The 16,530-nt window shown below is 35.7% G+C and overlaps 1 protein-coding gene across 1 annotated transcript; it reads left to right on the forward strand.

Annotated features, from left to right (window-relative positions):
* The first annotated feature begins 6,791 nt into the window (after nucleotides 1–6,791).
* LOC145230732 (MMS19 nucleotide excision repair protein homolog) lies at nucleotides 6,792–13,585 on the forward strand. Its single transcript, XM_080096248.1, has 6 exons — nucleotides 6,792–6,857; nucleotides 7,108–7,240; nucleotides 10,631–10,828; nucleotides 11,170–11,280; nucleotides 11,956–12,051; nucleotides 12,694–13,585. The coding sequence occupies exons 2-6, from the start codon at nucleotides 7,202–7,204 to the stop codon at nucleotides 12,856–12,858; spliced, it is 609 nt and encodes a 202-aa protein (XP_079952374.1). The 5' UTR covers nucleotides 6,792–6,857; nucleotides 7,108–7,201; the 3' UTR covers nucleotides 12,859–13,585.
* Nucleotides 13,586–16,530: the final 2,945 nt, after the last annotated feature.

Here is a 16,530-nt window from a genome sequence, read left to right on the forward strand (position 1 = left end):
GCACTTCAGTCGATCTTCAAGTATCTTGGGAAAATATAAGTCATTTAATTAAAATTGGGTAATATTTTACTCAAAATAGCTCTTCTTGAAATTGTAATTTGCATACTCGACGATGTTTTGATTACGATTACATACGCTTTGCTGTGTATCTGTTTATGTGCTAAATACCTGAAAATTGCTATGAGGTAGCAGTTTCCGAGCTGGTGTCCAAAAATCGGTTTCTCGGGAAATGCGAGGCGCCTACACTTTTATCAAAAAAGGTTCCATCAGATTGTGCGACTGTGCCGAGAAAATGTTTTTCAATGACAACCGCCAAACGAGGGGAAAATTGTTGCGCAGATTTAATCATTGCTTTAGTCTTGTTTGTGGTGTAATAAACTGCCCTTTCAAATCACTAGTGATTTGATTCTTTATTAAACTGATAAGAATTATACAAATGAAAGCTTTTGTTTAGCTAATGTAAATATTTAACAATAAAGCTAACTCAGACATGTTACATTACCAACAGGGGTGTCCTGACCTCGGTAATTTTCAACTGTTGCATTTGGACTTAAAAAAACACTATTTGAGTAGCTCTGATCTAAACCCTAACCGGTTCGTGTTAAAATTAAACCCAGAAAACTACCTGATTAGAAACGAAACGGCACAAAATCGCAAAAATGTTAAAGGATTGCATGCTGTGTAACTTGTTACAGATTCCCCAAAATAGCCCACGCACCACCGAATATACAAAGTAATGCAAAAAAAGTTAAAAAAAATTGCTGAAACATTACAACACAAGATCAGTTTCACTGCTTTTTGTAATAAAAAACCCATTTTACTGTCAGCTAAGATGAATATTTTCATTCTGGGATCAGCCCTGAAGCGACGATTCAGACCTGCGATCACGGCATACTTATCGATAATTCACAGTACGCCAGGCCTATTAAAGGCATTGTAGCGAATCAGCTGGTCAAGCATTCACATGTGGCAAAGGCATAGGCTAGAAAAATCTAGCCTGCGGTGGGATTCGAACCCACGACAGGAGTCTTTCCGGGAGTCGCGCTCTACCAACTGAGGTACACAGGCTCAGTGGAGAGACCGCCGAAAGTCGATTCACAATCACCGTTGCCTGCCTCGTATCCTGCACATGTCAGCTTCGTAGTAGCGGATCGCCAGTCCGTATCAAGCAGCTAAGATGAATATTTTCATACTGGGATCAGCCCTGAAGCGTCGATTCAGACCTGCGATCACGGCATACTTATCGATAATTCACAGTACGCCAGGCCTATTAAAGGCATAATACCGAATCAGTTGGTCTCCCAAGCATTCACATATGGCAAGGCATAGGCTAGAAAAATCTAGCCTGCGGTGGGATTCGAACCCACGACAGGAGTTACAGACATAAAAAACCTGATTCGTCCCGGGAGTGTCCTGAGTTCGAACCCCGTGAAAAGAAGACAAAGTAAAATTTATGGTGTTAATCCTTTGATACGAACTTGTGTTGGTTTACTGTGTTTAATTCTTTGTCTAAACTTTAGTTGCTTTTTGTAATATGCAATGTAAATGTAAAACACTTTATGTAGACTTTGGTAACATGTAAATGTGTAATTTGACAATTATTGATTAAATGGTATTTTTTTTGTTTCACATGCGTAGTGTTCGGAATTTTAAACAAATAAAGTATTGTATTTTCCACAGATTGTAACTGCCAGTTGAACACCCGGAAATTTGCTCTGCTATCAAGGTGACATTTTACGTTATGTAGGCTTATTCATTTTACACCTGCCATTTTACCAACCATCACGCAATTTTCATAGACAACTGAGCGCAAGACCATTACTTAACTTAAACGGTGTTTCATGTTTTAATATTGAAAAATCAACTTAACCCCAACTTCATGTGGTGTCTGGTCAGAACAACACGTGTTTGTGACGTAACAAGCGGCTGTTTTTTAATTAATCTCTGATTGTAGAAATCTGCCCACTTGTTAAGAAGCCTGCGTTTTTGCCAGCAGTGTAATAAAGTTGCGCTCGTGGGTTTTTATTGATGGTTTTCCATTTAGAGCCTTTTTAATTACAGATTGAGCAACATACATTAACATCCAACCTTCGTTCGCCCTTTAACATTCCTCCTAACATTTATTTGTATTAAAACACAGGAATCTGTCGTACGTCAACCGGATGACGACAACGTTTAGGCTTATAGGTAAACTTGTGCTAGAGGTAAGTTACGTACTCTTTCCAAGGGTCTGTAGAGAAAGTCTTTCTCTGGTCAAAGAATGGTCCAAGTCTGTATGAGTGCTACAATGTCAGCAAAGTGGCGCTTAGGCTAGAAATATGGTGGCCTCATTAACTGAGGTTTGTTGATAGCAGGGTTGCCAGATGTCTGGACCCTGGCACAGGGGTGGCCAAACTTTTTTACCAGAGGGCCAAATTTGCAACTGTCTCGCCACTGGAGGGTCGGATTAAATGAGATTTACGTAAAATTTGTCGTAACTGGTTGCCATCTTTATTAAAATATATATTATTGTAGTTACATCATACGTCATGGTTGGCAGACTGTTCTAAAAATAACACTGCAAGGACATTTATTCTAAAAAAACAACGCTTGCCACAAGCTACTGCTAGTAGCAATCAGCGCTGTTGCACTGCTTGTTCACAGTGGTAAATATGGTGCTTGGAAAAAAACCAGGCAAGGTGTTTGGCGGGCCCGATGAAACAGGACTGGGGGCCGGATGCGGCCCGCGGGCCGTAGTTTGGCCACCACTGCCCTGGCATGTCCGGAATTTTGGCGGAAAATCTGTGTCCGGAATGAATTTTTGAAAACACTCTTAATGTACGGAATTTTATCGCGTTGAGCCCGCAGCAGACCATACAGATAAAATGTAATATTTCACACGAATTGCACATTATACCTTTGCACGCTGCATTAGAGCAACGTTTGCAGCCAATATAAAGAATAAGTATAAAATTGTATAAAAACGAACGTTTCACACGTTTTTCAGTACATGATTTGCATGTGCTGGTAAATCATATTCATGTCAGAGTCTATTTTTAGACATAGTTCCCGCGGGCATATTTCCAAAATGTTTCCGAAGGGGGGTGTTAGCGGTATGAAAAACCTGGAAAGGTTATGGAATATCTTATAAATTTGTTTTTGAAAAAATCCAACTTTTGCAAAAGTCCTTGAAAAAGTATGGATTTGGCGCCCGAGAATGCCAAATAGAGATAGTAATTTCAAATTACCTAACATTTTGTATATTCGATGCAAGTAGCCTATGGTAAATTGGCTAAATATGCCAAAGTCTTTTTTCTAGTTTTACTATGGGAATCGCTCGATTTTTTCGATTAAGGTTATGGAAATTCGGTTTGTTTTCTTGAAAAGTTTTGGAAAAGTCATGGAATTTTTAAATAAAAATTGCGCGGGAACCCTGTAGACAGTTTTGCCTTGTCTTTCGCAGTTATACGTGTTCTTTTCCAGCGTCAAAGTTAATGTTTTCATGGACATTGCCCAGTTAAGAGCAACCTTAACAAACGAAGTTTATGTGAAAAGAGAAAAAGTTTACTGTTGTATTGTGGGTAATATACGGAGTATAAATAGTGCTGTTTATGGAAATCAGAGTTTTCTGAAATACGATAAATGCGTCCAGTTGCTCATAAAAAAGTAAAAAGAGAATAAATTTGTTAAAAGATAACTACATTATGTTTAAGCTGTTTAAAATATAAGAATTTTTCAAGCTAATGCCTCTGAACTCAAGGCAAGAAGACAGTCGACAACTTCAACAACCTGCGTTACTGTTTCGACTCTTCGAGGAAAGCTGCGTTTCCACCAGGGAATTGGTCGTTCGCTTTTGCTCTTTTTTGGTAGATCTGGACGTTTCTTATATCCCTTCGAAGAACTACTCCCGGTTCAGAGAATAGGATACGAGCCAATGTTATGGTAGTTCTTACAATTCTCAAAGGTTTACGTTTTTTGCATCTTGAAAGCTAACAATACTCTGTTAAAAGGACATGATCGTGTGAAACATTCTGTTTTGTAACTTATCAAGAAACAAAACTGCGCTTTTTGTCCGTGTGGTAGCCATGCTATATTGTCATAAATGGGTCTGTTTGGTTGGTAACATGTAACAAAATGCGATTTAACGCATGTTTGGTGTCGCCTAAGATATTTATTGAAACCATTCGGAATTTTGTCAATGGTAAATCTTAGTTTATAGGTCATATAGTTGGGTAGGTTGTGGATTCGCTCGCCACGTAGTGATTTTAGCTTAGGTTAAGATCTGTAGCCTTCATGACAAGTTCATTTGTACAAAAAAGCACAATAACTATATTTTGCACTTTTTAATTCAGTAGCTTAAAGGATTTACTAGGCATGGACAATACCTTCCAATATGTTGTCTTGTCTGCAGCTAGCGTCATCTGTGTTACAAAACTTTCCAGTAATTTTATTGTGTTACCATGCCATACTTCGTCATTAGTTAAAATAATATCGTTGTAGTCTGCCCGTCACTTGTATCAGTCTGTTCAGTGACCCGTGTCTAAAGGTTGTTCTTCACGGTTAGGGGATTCACCGGAAAGTCGCAAAGCCATTTTATTTTTATCAGCAAGTTCCTCTTTTGAATTTAGCGTAAAGTTTTGGGTTGTTATTCATTGCGTTCCATAAAAAGCTTAGAATAGAGTACTTTTTAACGGTATTACAGAATTTACAGTATTTTTGCTTGGAATACAAAAAAATGCGTTGTATACTTAATTACATTGACCAGTTTGTACAAATAGCATTCAAATTAATAAGTTATACATTAAGTATTTGGATGAGTAAATAATAAACAAAAATGTTGAGATGATTCTTTTGCAATATACAGTTACCTTTTAATTCAATTGTGTTGTTTTCAATTTTTGCTTTATGTACTTTCAATCAGATGTTTTAATTTGATCATACCAACAAACTGTTGACTTTTACATTGTAAAGCGGCAGATCTAGGAAACCAGACCTGGATTTGCCAAGTGGATTATTTTCCATTAAATGAAGCGGAATTTTGAAGGAAGTTGTATTCCAAACAATTAGAATCAAAACCAGGTCAAAACAGTTTTTAATTTATTGATATTGATAGTTTGGTAGCATCTACAACAATTTCAGTATCTACAAAAGTCAGGTTCCGTGAAAACTGCTGGTCTGCTTGATGCCCTAAGTCTGCTAGGTATCTTGTTCAAGTGGTCCAGTCTGCAGGGTGTGGCAGCTGCACACGATTTTGTTTAACAAAAAATTTGGACACCATTTTTGTGGATTGCATGCAAAAATTTCACACCAGAATCATTTAATTGTCCTGTCTTGACCTCATTTACTTGTTTGGGGCCTGCTGACATTGGTCTTGCACAGGAACTAGCATAAACACAGGACAGCTGCAGGATTTTTGAGTTATGTCACATCTGTTATAAGCAGGGTTACCATCGACACGGAGCTCAAAATAGGGAGAACCGAAAAATTAAATTTCCATTTTAAACAAAACAAACGTTTTCGAATTAATCTTATTTAAATGAGCCATGACATATCACATGCCATATTTTTTGCCAGAAACAATATGTTCCGGCAACTCCTTGTTCGTAGAAAATACTTTGTGCATCTCACGACAGCTCAGGTCTAGGTTTACTTTTATCAGGGTCTTGACTTGTAATTGTTGAAAATAAGACAAAATAACGACAGAAGTCAAAAAGAAGATCATTTCTTAGAAATAAGGGAAATACATTTTTCTAAGACATTGCCCTTCAAAATAAGGACAAATCTTAGAAATAAGGACGGTATGGCAACCCTGGTTATAAGTATTGTTCCACTAAAGAGAGTCACCAACAGTTTTTGTAAATTACGTTGCCGGAGCAATGGTTACCAAGTGCATCAAGTGCACCTGTAGTTTCGAAGGCACCCACTATAGTCCGTTTCGGACATTTTAAACTTAAATTTTTTTTGAACATTATTTTGCTTTTTTGTAAATGTGGTAACTTAAAGTAAAATTGTAATTATAAGTTGTGTAACTTATGTAGACTTAATTTACCTACAATTCAAACCATCTCTGTATTTAAACAAAAACATGTTTCTGTTTGTGTAGCACAGATTAAAACCCCACACATCAAATGACATCATATAACTACAACAAAATATACATTTGACAGAAATATGTGTATAGTTACACCCCCTTGTAACTAAATTGCTGATAATTTGCCGCCTACCTGCATATTAAAATCAACTTGTCAGGTACTCCTGAATTTTATTAAAAAATGACTAACTTTACCTCAGTTTGGGTATTGAGTGTTTTCTTAGATACAGCAAACCTTGGTTAAACAGGATTCAGTTAATCTTATTCTTTACCTAATTCAGACAAAACTGTGGGTACAATAGATTTGTAATGTAGTAATGCTTTTTTTACGAACAAATTGAATATTTCAGATCTTCGCCTAAACCGGGCCAAAGTCTTAATTAACCGACGTTAACTGTATTTTAGCCACAGTGAAAAATGTTGTGTCTTACTAAACAGCTTGTTGTGAGTATAGTTATATAACAAGATATTTAAATTGTCCTTTAATATTGTAGAATGCTTCAACAAGTGGACAAAACTTGGCATCTACCAGCAGTCGTAACCAACCATTCAATCCAAGTCAACAGCTAGAAATTCCATTAAGCTTCCACCTACCTCAAAACCCAACCAACAGTCCATATCCCAACCCAGCTATTCCTTCACCACAACTAACAGGTACAAGGAATCGGTTTGAAGCTGCAGATGTAAGAGGAAATGTCTCACAATCTCAGCAGTTTTGACATCAGACATCATGGAACACTCGATCGACCTACTTCTATGCAAACCAGCAAAACTATGCCTCAGTGAGGTAAGCTCAAACTCGGACACGGCTCCATGCCAGTCAACAAGACCTTTACCATCAACATGATAATGCTCAGACTAATGTTGAGCAAAACTTTCCAATTGATCTAAGCCACCTCAGTACTCGGCAAATTTGTATTCCAGCTAGCTGTTTTCATTCGGATTTACCTCATTCGCACAACCATTGTGGTGCTGTGTCTTTTTGTTAAGACAATTACCCTCAATCATTTTACCCATCTGAAACTAATACAAATCAGATTTACTCCTCACAAAATTACTCTGCTCAACAACCCCAAACATCTGTTGCTGCTCAATCTACACAACCAGCAAGAACAGGGACATATTCCCAGCATGAAAGTCAACAACAAGCTCCTCAACATGTTCGGGCAGGTAGGGTTGCAAAATATAAAATATGATGACATATTTGGGTTTTGGTTTGGATACAAGTTCCAAAGTATTTAGTTATTTCACATGGATCCATAGGTTTCATTTGTCATGCTGTACGCATATTGTTTTTTTCCGTATTTTTTTTCTTTTTTCAGTCTAACACTGATTTGTGAGATGTTTGATCAAGAATAAGTGCTTTAAATTTGTTCAAATTTACAGAGATGTTAGTTAATAATTGGTTTTAGTTTTAAGCCAAAAATACAAGCCCCATGGTGCAGAAATATTTAAAAATTTTAATAATTGTTTAAGCAGGGTATTTGTTTGGTATTCAAAATTTTGCCAGTTACCTTTGCAACCCATAATATGTGTACGCTATCAGTCAGATATAAGTCCTGAGGGAGGAATTCACTGGTTTATAATTAAGGCGAGCGGGAGTGCTCGGCTTGACATCCGGACAGACGTTTTACGAGGCAGTGGCTTGGGTGATTAGCTGTTTTTTGTACTGTAATGCTGTGTCGTTTTATTGAGTTATCACATGCATTTTCAGTTTTGGTGAAGGTTTTACACCTAAGATGTAATTTATACTCGATAAACGTACTCCGGTTTTGTTTATGTCAGGCAAAACGTCGTTGATCAACATAAATATGAAAAAATAAACTTAACTATTTCGAACGTTGTGATAAATGCTCTTTAAATTCTTGTTGTCAGCCTGGCCATCGCATAACCACAGGTCACTAAAGGTCAACTTGTAGGCATTACAACACAGTTAAGAATATTCCGTCATAATGTATCTTCTTTATTTTTGACCAATTAATTCAAGAATTAGTACTTAAGTCATGTATAAATTAGGCTAAACGGTATTGTTGATCACTAAGGACTGCATGCTGATTAAAAAAACAAGTTGTTATCTGTTTATTTCTATTGCCAAAAAAGAAATAAAATCTGTTTATTTCTATTGCCAAAAAACATGTGTGTAGGTCAAACAGTGTGTAGAGTAAATCAGTAAATATAGGATATAGAATTTAAACAATGAAAATATAACAGTAATCAACTGTATATATTTTTGTTTGTCATGCAGGAAAATAAAAACTGATCTAGTAAATTTCTGGTGTGGTAATATTAGTTTTTGTAATAGCCTGCTGTCCAGAATTTTTTAGTTGTATGGCATGCCACCATCTCAGACCATTAGTAGATTCTAAAGGTGCCAAGTTTAAAGGGTGGGTTTTGCTATCAGGATTTATAATCCCAGTGGGGAAGGGGGCACATATTGTTTTTGTACATATTTTTTTTTAGAAGTATTACAACTTTATTTAAATTTGTACATATCTTAGCTATCAATCCGAATTTGATCCTCCTGAAGTTTGACCCCAAACGACCCCGCGGTTCACCCACAAGCTTGACCCCAAACGACCCCGCGGTTCACCCCAAAACGTAGAATTAAAAAAACGGCTGTACTGACTAAAGTACATCTTCTTGGTCTAGGAGTTTTCTGCTTTGTGGGTTGGTGCAACATAAGCTTTTCTCAAGAATTTTGTAATGTTAATATGATTCAGAAATTTTCACTCCTTAAACCCCCAAAATATTTCTTTTTTTGTTTAACGCTGGTTTGTTATATATTCTCATTTCGTCAAATAAAAACAGTGGTTTAAATTTGTTTAAATTTACACAGATGTTAGCTATTGATCCAAATTTGATTCTTCTAAATTTTAACCCTGAATAACCCAGTGTTTCACCCAGGCTTCAAAAACAAAAAAATATTAAAACCAGGGCCCTTGCGCTGTAGAATGTGCTAAAGTCGTAAGTTTGACCCGGTTTCGGTCGTGTCCTTTTGGGATTGGGCTTGCTTACAAATATGTACCTAGCACTTTGCCGCTTAACACGTTGGTTATACAGTTCTCTCTTGATGAGCTGTGTCTTGTTAAACTAACTTTTGTATATTATTTATACTATCACCTGATAAACAGCGTTATGAGGTCACAGATGGTTAAACAAACAATGACAATTGACTATGATTGAAGTTAACCCTGTTTTAATGGAAAGAAACACTTTAAAATTGCAAAAAAATATTGGGCATAAAAAAATGAGAAATTTGGTGCATTTGTTTTTCCATTAAAATTGGTGAAAATTTGGTCCTTACCAGACTGAATAATTGAGGAAGTATTGTATAAAATTTTATGTTTTGGAATTTTTCCAAGAGGTTATTATCAGTATGTATATTTGAAGCACACTGTTTTAGGTTTTCTTCCTTTATGTCATGAAATGATAGTGAATATAATACACCCATCTTCTACTTTGTTTTATCTTGAACTCTTGGTGAATAAAACTGTGCTACAATGGATTGCATAATACATAATACCTCCACTTTTGAAAGTGTTTTGTTAATGTTAAGCAATGATTCTAACCTTGGTTTAATGAAACCGTTACGGTTCAATTACAACTAGATTAACAATTCCATTTGTGAGATGTAAATTTATATGTTCACCAAAAGCACAGAAAATAACTCAGCAATGCAGTACTGACTCATAGCAATAATACTTAAGTATATTTGTTACATCACAGACACTGGACAATGTATCAAAAGCTTTTGAAAAGAAACGAAAAGCAGGAGCATCCAGCAACAAAACACAGAGTATGACTTTGTTAATTTGGACAACGAAGGCATTGGCTCAACGGAATCATGTTAGAACCAGGATTTTGTGGATTTGATCATGACACAGTTTGGTGATGCAGAGATTGGAGAAATGGCTGCGGCTGGTTTTAGTATTCTTATGAGGGAATCAGAAGAGGTACACTATATTATAAACCTGTTTTCACTAACAAACTGAACAAACAAAGTTTAAATCAGTGAGTGCAATGGTTGACGAATTATTCAAAAAGTTGTGTTTAAGTTTTTTATATAATTTCAACTGTACAATGTTTGTTTTGCATTTTTTTTTATGATGCAGTAATCCCAATCTTCCTGCTTTTTGATTATGTTCAGTTCCAATCAGTTCACACACTATTACACACAAAAATGTTGGCATGCAAAGTCATTCCCGACAACTTTACCAACTATATATTTTATGTAATGTAAAAGCATTGAGCCAATAAATGATAAGCTGCAGACAGTGCACACTGTTATAACCTATAAGGTCTCACGGATGGCTACAAAAGCCAATACGGCCTATCTCTTGTCACCAGCTGCACTGATGAGACCTTATAGGTCGAAACAGTGTGCCCTGTCTGCAGCTTAAATATTTTACATTTTAATAATTAAAAAAAAAATCCCCACAAGCAAATGATGTAATGTATGACTAAAGTGCTTAAAGCTAAAGTTGACAACATCGTCTAAGTTGATCAGTCCGGTCCCAAAGTAGCAACAGAACCTTATTTTTTGTTTAATGTATTTCACAGGTTTTAAACAGTGCGTCTCATGCCATAACAAAGATGATGTACAAACAAAGATTCTTCCTTCTGGTTTTACCGAAGATTGCCAATGCCTTTGAAATCATGAAATTGGACAACAACGCACCTCAAGAAGAGGAAAATCAAAGTAGAAAGGCAAACTACCTTACTGCCTTGGCAGAAATGCTTGTTCTCATTCCAAAGCAGGTGACAATTAGTTGGTTTGATTTTAGTTTTAACTGAAAAATTAAAATTGAAAAGGTTTTAGATGACTGCCATACAGTATCTTTTTGACTAAATTGTTAAATAAAGATCTCTCCCTAAAGTGCAGTTTTTGTGTCATATTGTACCAGAAAAGTAATATCTTTACAACAAACTTGTTCTAATTTTTGTAGTAAATTTGTGTTTTTAAAAGTTATGTATGTTAAGTAAACAAGACAAAACAAAAAAGGGATGTTTATATACTCAGAAAAAAAGAGAAAAGGCAAACTAGTTGTGTTGTTTAAAAAAAACGAACAGAGGCAATAACCTTTGCATTATTTTTCCAGGTTTTGTTGGCACAATTCTCAAGCTTAATGCCTTTGCTACTGCAGTCGCTTCATTCAACAGTTCCCTCACTTCTTTTATCTGCTTTATCCGCTCTTTTGAATCTCATTCAGGTAAAACAGAGGAATTTCTTATAACATCTAAAATTATTTTTGCCTCCTCAGTTACATTTTGCTGAAACACTTTTGTTTGCTGTTTTGTTGCAAGTGTTTCTTACACTTTTTTGGTTAAAAGAGTTAAAAGACTAGTGCATTTTTAGCGTTTTTCTGTTGTCACTTTAACAGGGTGCCCAACCTTGTTTGACTCTTTCGACTTTTGAGGTAGTCCAACTCTCGAGATCTACCATTCCAATACATAGTAATAATTACTACTGCACATTACTTTTGTAACGTAACAAAGCGCCTACTCATGAACTTATTAACATGTCATTATGATTAATTCACACAGTAAAGTCATCTATGTACAGCAACGCGTTACAAAGCAACTATTTTAAATAATTTCTGCAACCCTCGCGATCGACTTGATATCAGTCCGAGATTGACCAGTCGATCGTCCTGCACTAACCTAATGAAAAACAAGCAAACAATGTTTTCAACATCACTTTTTCTTGACCACTATGAGTCCAAGATAAACCAGGCTTTAAATATCACTGTTCTGAAGCAAAGTGCAACTTAACCTTTCTTGTTACCTTTCAAGCAGTAACCTGGTATTTCCCTATTTGTCCACACTTCTGGTACATAACAGTATGTTTAACTAAAAATGTCACATGGTCACATTTGCCATTTCAGGATGCACCAGATTTAATGAATTCCTATGCGGACACACTTCTGGACAATTTCCTATCGTTGCTGGAATTCAAAGGCAACATGTCAGTGAGACTAAAGGTAATATTTGTATTTGTTTTCTCACACAATATTTGCCAAAAAATGTTTTGTGTTGCCGCAAATGTATGTTTGGTTTTTATCCTGGGTGTGTAGTCAAGGCCTGAATGCATTAAGTTTATTTTATGTTCAGAGTGTTTAAATCTAGTTTTTGTACGTCAGTGCGTTGTTAAGGCATTTGTTGGCATACCCTTGAAATCACTAAGTAGTTCTTGCACTGTGTACCATATTTACTGGAAAGTAGCTTTTGTCCCCTACTGTTAAGTAACTGAAAACCCTATACAACTGGTTTGCAGCCCATGGTCCTCAACTTGTTTCAGGCCATAGACCACGAGTTCAGTTAAAGTCAATGTTAAGCAACGAGAAAGAAAACACCCATTACAAGCGTATTGGCTAGAAATATATTATTTCCATACAGAATTTCCAAGAGTAAGAGAGTGATATCAAACAACTGACAGTTAACAAATGGCCAATAACTTGGATAACCTTTTTTGCACTGAATAATAATAAATTGTATGCAACTAATTCCAGTTTATCACCAAATGTAATTAATGTATTATGGACCACCTGAAAAGTCATCTTGAACTACTAGTGGCAGAATCACTGGTCTATATTGACTTAAAATCTGTATGTTTGTTTATTCAGGCTGTCACATGCATCGGAGCACTAACACTTCTTCCATCACCAACTCTTATTCCAATGAAAAACAGAGTTATCAAAAGCCTCTGTCACACGCTTGATGATCGCAAACGCTCAGTGCGAACAGAAGCAGCTAAAGCTAGATCAGAATGGTGCATTGTGGGAACTTAGCAATGGTTCAAAGTTTGATTTTGGGGTTCTGTCATGTGGTTTCATTTGTGGTGATCGTTTTAACTATTTTAGCTTGTTACTTAGTGTGTGGAATGTGTCCTAGGTATTGCATCAGTATAGTACAGGGGGTGCAAATTTCAATAAGAACTGCAGGCAGAAAAATATACACATTCTAATTTTAGTTTGTGTCACTTAATGTTTAAGTTATTGCTTTGATTATGTAAAAATCTTTTTTGTGTCTCCTTTTTCAGCCAAATAATTATCACCACAGTAAAAGTATAAACCATAAAGTCATTTTTAACCACCAAAAGTCGCCTTTGGACCGCTTGCCTAGTGTTTTGCACCCCTGGTATAGTATTAAAGACCGTATTTTAAGTTCTCCCATTCATACAGTTTCCATATCATTAAAAATTAAAAGTAATCCAAAAATTAACTTTTAACATAGCTCTTTAAGATTGAGATTCTGACTGTAATGAATAGTCATCCAAGTGTTGAACTTGTACAACAATGTAGCCATTCCTAGAACTTATTTTACCTGTTAATATAACACTTCTTATTCATCATTAAAAAAGAAAATCTTAGTTTTTTAGCAATATCAAACTATGTTAATTATGAACATCGTTTAGTTAACTGTCGGTATTTATTTACAATTGTATTGTGCATAGTACACATAAAAACTGTCCATTTTAACTTTGTATGTATGCATTTAATTGCAATAAAACTAAATGATGAAAAATGTGTTTATATCACCTATTTCATTAGCAATTTACTTGTGTTGCGTCACAATGCATTTAGGTTTGTCGCCTGTAAAAAAAAAAACGTTTTCAATAAGTTTCATGCTATTTGAAAACGCCGAAGCGTTTTATTTTAATCACGATGTATCAATCTCGTTTTAAACGAAATAAGAAGTTGTCGCAGACCCCCGGTTGAGAACTACTGAATTAGGTAACGTTAATGACGTGTTCCAACGTCACTCCATCGATTGTTACGTCATGATCAACTTTAATAGCGTGTCAAGCGGAATATTTGGTTGATGTATTTAGGAGCAAAAGTTTCCTTGATCTGTTTTTAAACAAGAAAATTCAATTTAAACAAGAAGTCTGTTATTGAAGAACGGCTATTTTTTAGTTTGAAAAAAAAAAGAAATATACAAACTAACAAATTTTTGCATTTTATAAACAAGATAACCTCTTCATATGATTGTTTGAATCTCCACTATAAATATTAGGTCGATCAGGGGCGGCTCGTGCTAGGGTGCTGCGGAGCTGCAGCACCCCTTAGTAGTTTTACTTAATACACCTACCATAATATTACAAATAACTTACATTATCTTTATTTTTGATTCCTTAGCAATATATAATAAGCATAATTTCCGCCCTAATCACCTTTTTTTTTCATTAAAAATTTTTTTTTTTTGGAAACACTAATGTATATCTATGCTGGAACTGCAGCTCCAGTTTTCTGACGTTTCGTGACGTTTCATGACGTTTCGCGGTTCTGCGCATGCGCACTTTGAAAAGCTACATGCTGGGCGAAATAGGAGCCAGGGTGCTGCGGCTCGCGCAGCTCCACCAATCACGTAGCGTGTGACCTGGGTACCCGGAAGTAGTTGTCTGTTCCGCGTTTATTGTGTGCCAAAGCAAATCTCGTGTACCATCAGGTTCGACAATGAGTACAGTACGACAGTTATTCTTTTTTAATCATTTTTACAGTTTTTGATTGAAAGATTAATCATGGCTTTTCAAGATTCTAATTCGGTGACTGTAAGTGAGCTTCAGCAACTTAAGTTTTCGCAGTTATCAAGTTCTGAAAAGGTAAGTATAAAGAAAAAAGGGCGTCCAACGATATTCAACTTTGTTAGCCAGGAATGAGCCACAACAAGAAATATATACGCAGTTTTAATTCTGAATGGTATCAAAAGAAAAAATGGCTTTGTGGTTGAGAAGTTAAAAATACACTGCTCTGTTTTCCATGTTTGCTGTTTGGAGGTGATGAAAAATGCTGGACATGGTTTTACAAATGTAGCCAAAATAGGTGAGAAAGCAGAAAAACATGAGAAGTCAAAGAAGCATGTGGACAATGATTTTTCACTTTCACTTTTGAGAACTGTAAATATTAAGGAAAAACTTAGTGAGGTGTATAGACTTTCAATTATTGAACACAAAAGTGAAAAAAAAAATCATGGAATTTTGTCCAAAATAATAGACTGCATTTTGTTCTGTGGAAACTTTGAAACTCCCTTACGTGGACATGATGAAAAAGATGAGTATTGATATAATGGACATGTACTGTTTGTCTAAACAGTAGCTGCTAAATTGCTTCACAGGAAATGTTTCTTAAGAATGAACATTCTACAGTCAAGATAGTAGTGACCACCATCATATTGTTGACAAAGAAAGCTAGTTACTGAAATGAAAATGTTTCTGTAGATCTGATGTTCATGATTACTTTGAAAATAATCTAGATGATGTTTTGACAAGTGAAATTACTAGGATGAAAAATCCTTTTTGTTGTTTCCATGAGTCCTTCAAAGGCAAAACAGTTCTTTTTAACACTGAAACGGATGCAAACCTTTGTTAGGAACACCATTATTTCCAAAAGACTTGCACTTGCAGTGCTAGTACTACTAAATAGAAAAACATTTTCTCAGTTGTCATTTGGAATCAAGGAAGAAGCTTTTCTATATTCTTGTTGTGTTTTACCGTATTTACAACCGCTTAGTTTCGAGTCTGTGTCACGTGTGTTTTTGTTCCACATTATTACTGCATGTTATGGTGTTTAGCCGTCGCTGTACAAGCAACCAAAATACACAAATTATATCGTCTGCTGTTTACACTCGTGTACATTATTGCGTAACATAAATTACGTCACAATGGAGTTTCTAATTAAAATTTGTATTACTTGTTTTTCTACACAATCTACACAAAACAATGGCTAGAAAACTATAAATGTAGGTTTTCTATATATTGCCAACTTATATACGTTCAATAAAGGCTAAAATCTTGAGCAGCACCCCCACAAATTTTAGGCACGAGCCGCCACTGAGGTCGATGCCATTTTCCTTACACCATGTTACGCATGATAAGTTTTCCCACATCTCAACCAATCAGCGCTCGAGAATCACGCGGCACAAGACGAAACAAATGAAAATTTTTTTTTAGCTTTTTGTACAAGTATTTACAAAACCGCATAACTATAACAGAATTTTAACATTTATTTTGTAAAGCCTTTCAATGAAAAAAGAATGTAAAAACAGCACATTGCAAAATTTTGTTTTGTCTACAGCTAACCTCATTTGTGACACAGAGTTTCCAAATGTCGCCATTTCATACTTCGTTAAAAGATTAAAATAAAATCGTTTTAATCTGCCCAACACTGGTATAAGGCTGTTCAGTGACCCGTGCCTTAAGGTTGTTCTGTTGTTCCTCACCTTTAGGGGATTCACCGAAAACTTTCCTGAGGTGAAGCCATATTGCTTGTGTTTCGCTACTTCCTCTTTTTGAGTTGCTCGCCAAGTTTGGTGTTTTTACGCAATACAGTTGAAAATAAAAGCTTAGGATACAGTAGTTTTCTTATGGTTAATTGTTAAACATAAATGTCGAGAATATTAATTCTTTTGTAAAAAAACTGTTTCTTAACAATTGAATTGTGTTGTTTTCAATTTTAGTTTTA

The sequence above is a fragment of the Phallusia mammillata genome, chromosome 1 (genome assembly GCF_965637545.1).
Source record: "Phallusia mammillata chromosome 1, kaPhaMamm4.hap1.1, whole genome shotgun sequence".
In the NCBI taxonomy this organism is placed as follows: Eukaryota; Metazoa; Chordata; class Ascidiacea; order Phlebobranchia; family Ascidiidae; genus Phallusia; species Phallusia mammillata.

Excerpts from the sequence above, each read along its gene's own strand:
- LOC145230732 (XM_080096248.1), top strand. The coding sequence starts at position 7,202 with ATGAAAGTCAACAACAAGCTCCTCAACATGTTCGGGCAG. Across the intron at positions 7,241-10,630 it reads TCCTCAACATGTTCGGGCAG|GTTTTAAACAGTGCGTCTCA; the intron begins GTAGGGTTGCAA and ends TGTATTTCACAG. Across the intron at positions 10,829-11,169 it reads TTGTTCTCATTCCAAAGCAG|GTTTTGTTGGCACAATTCTC; the intron begins GTGACAATTAGT and ends TTATTTTTCCAG.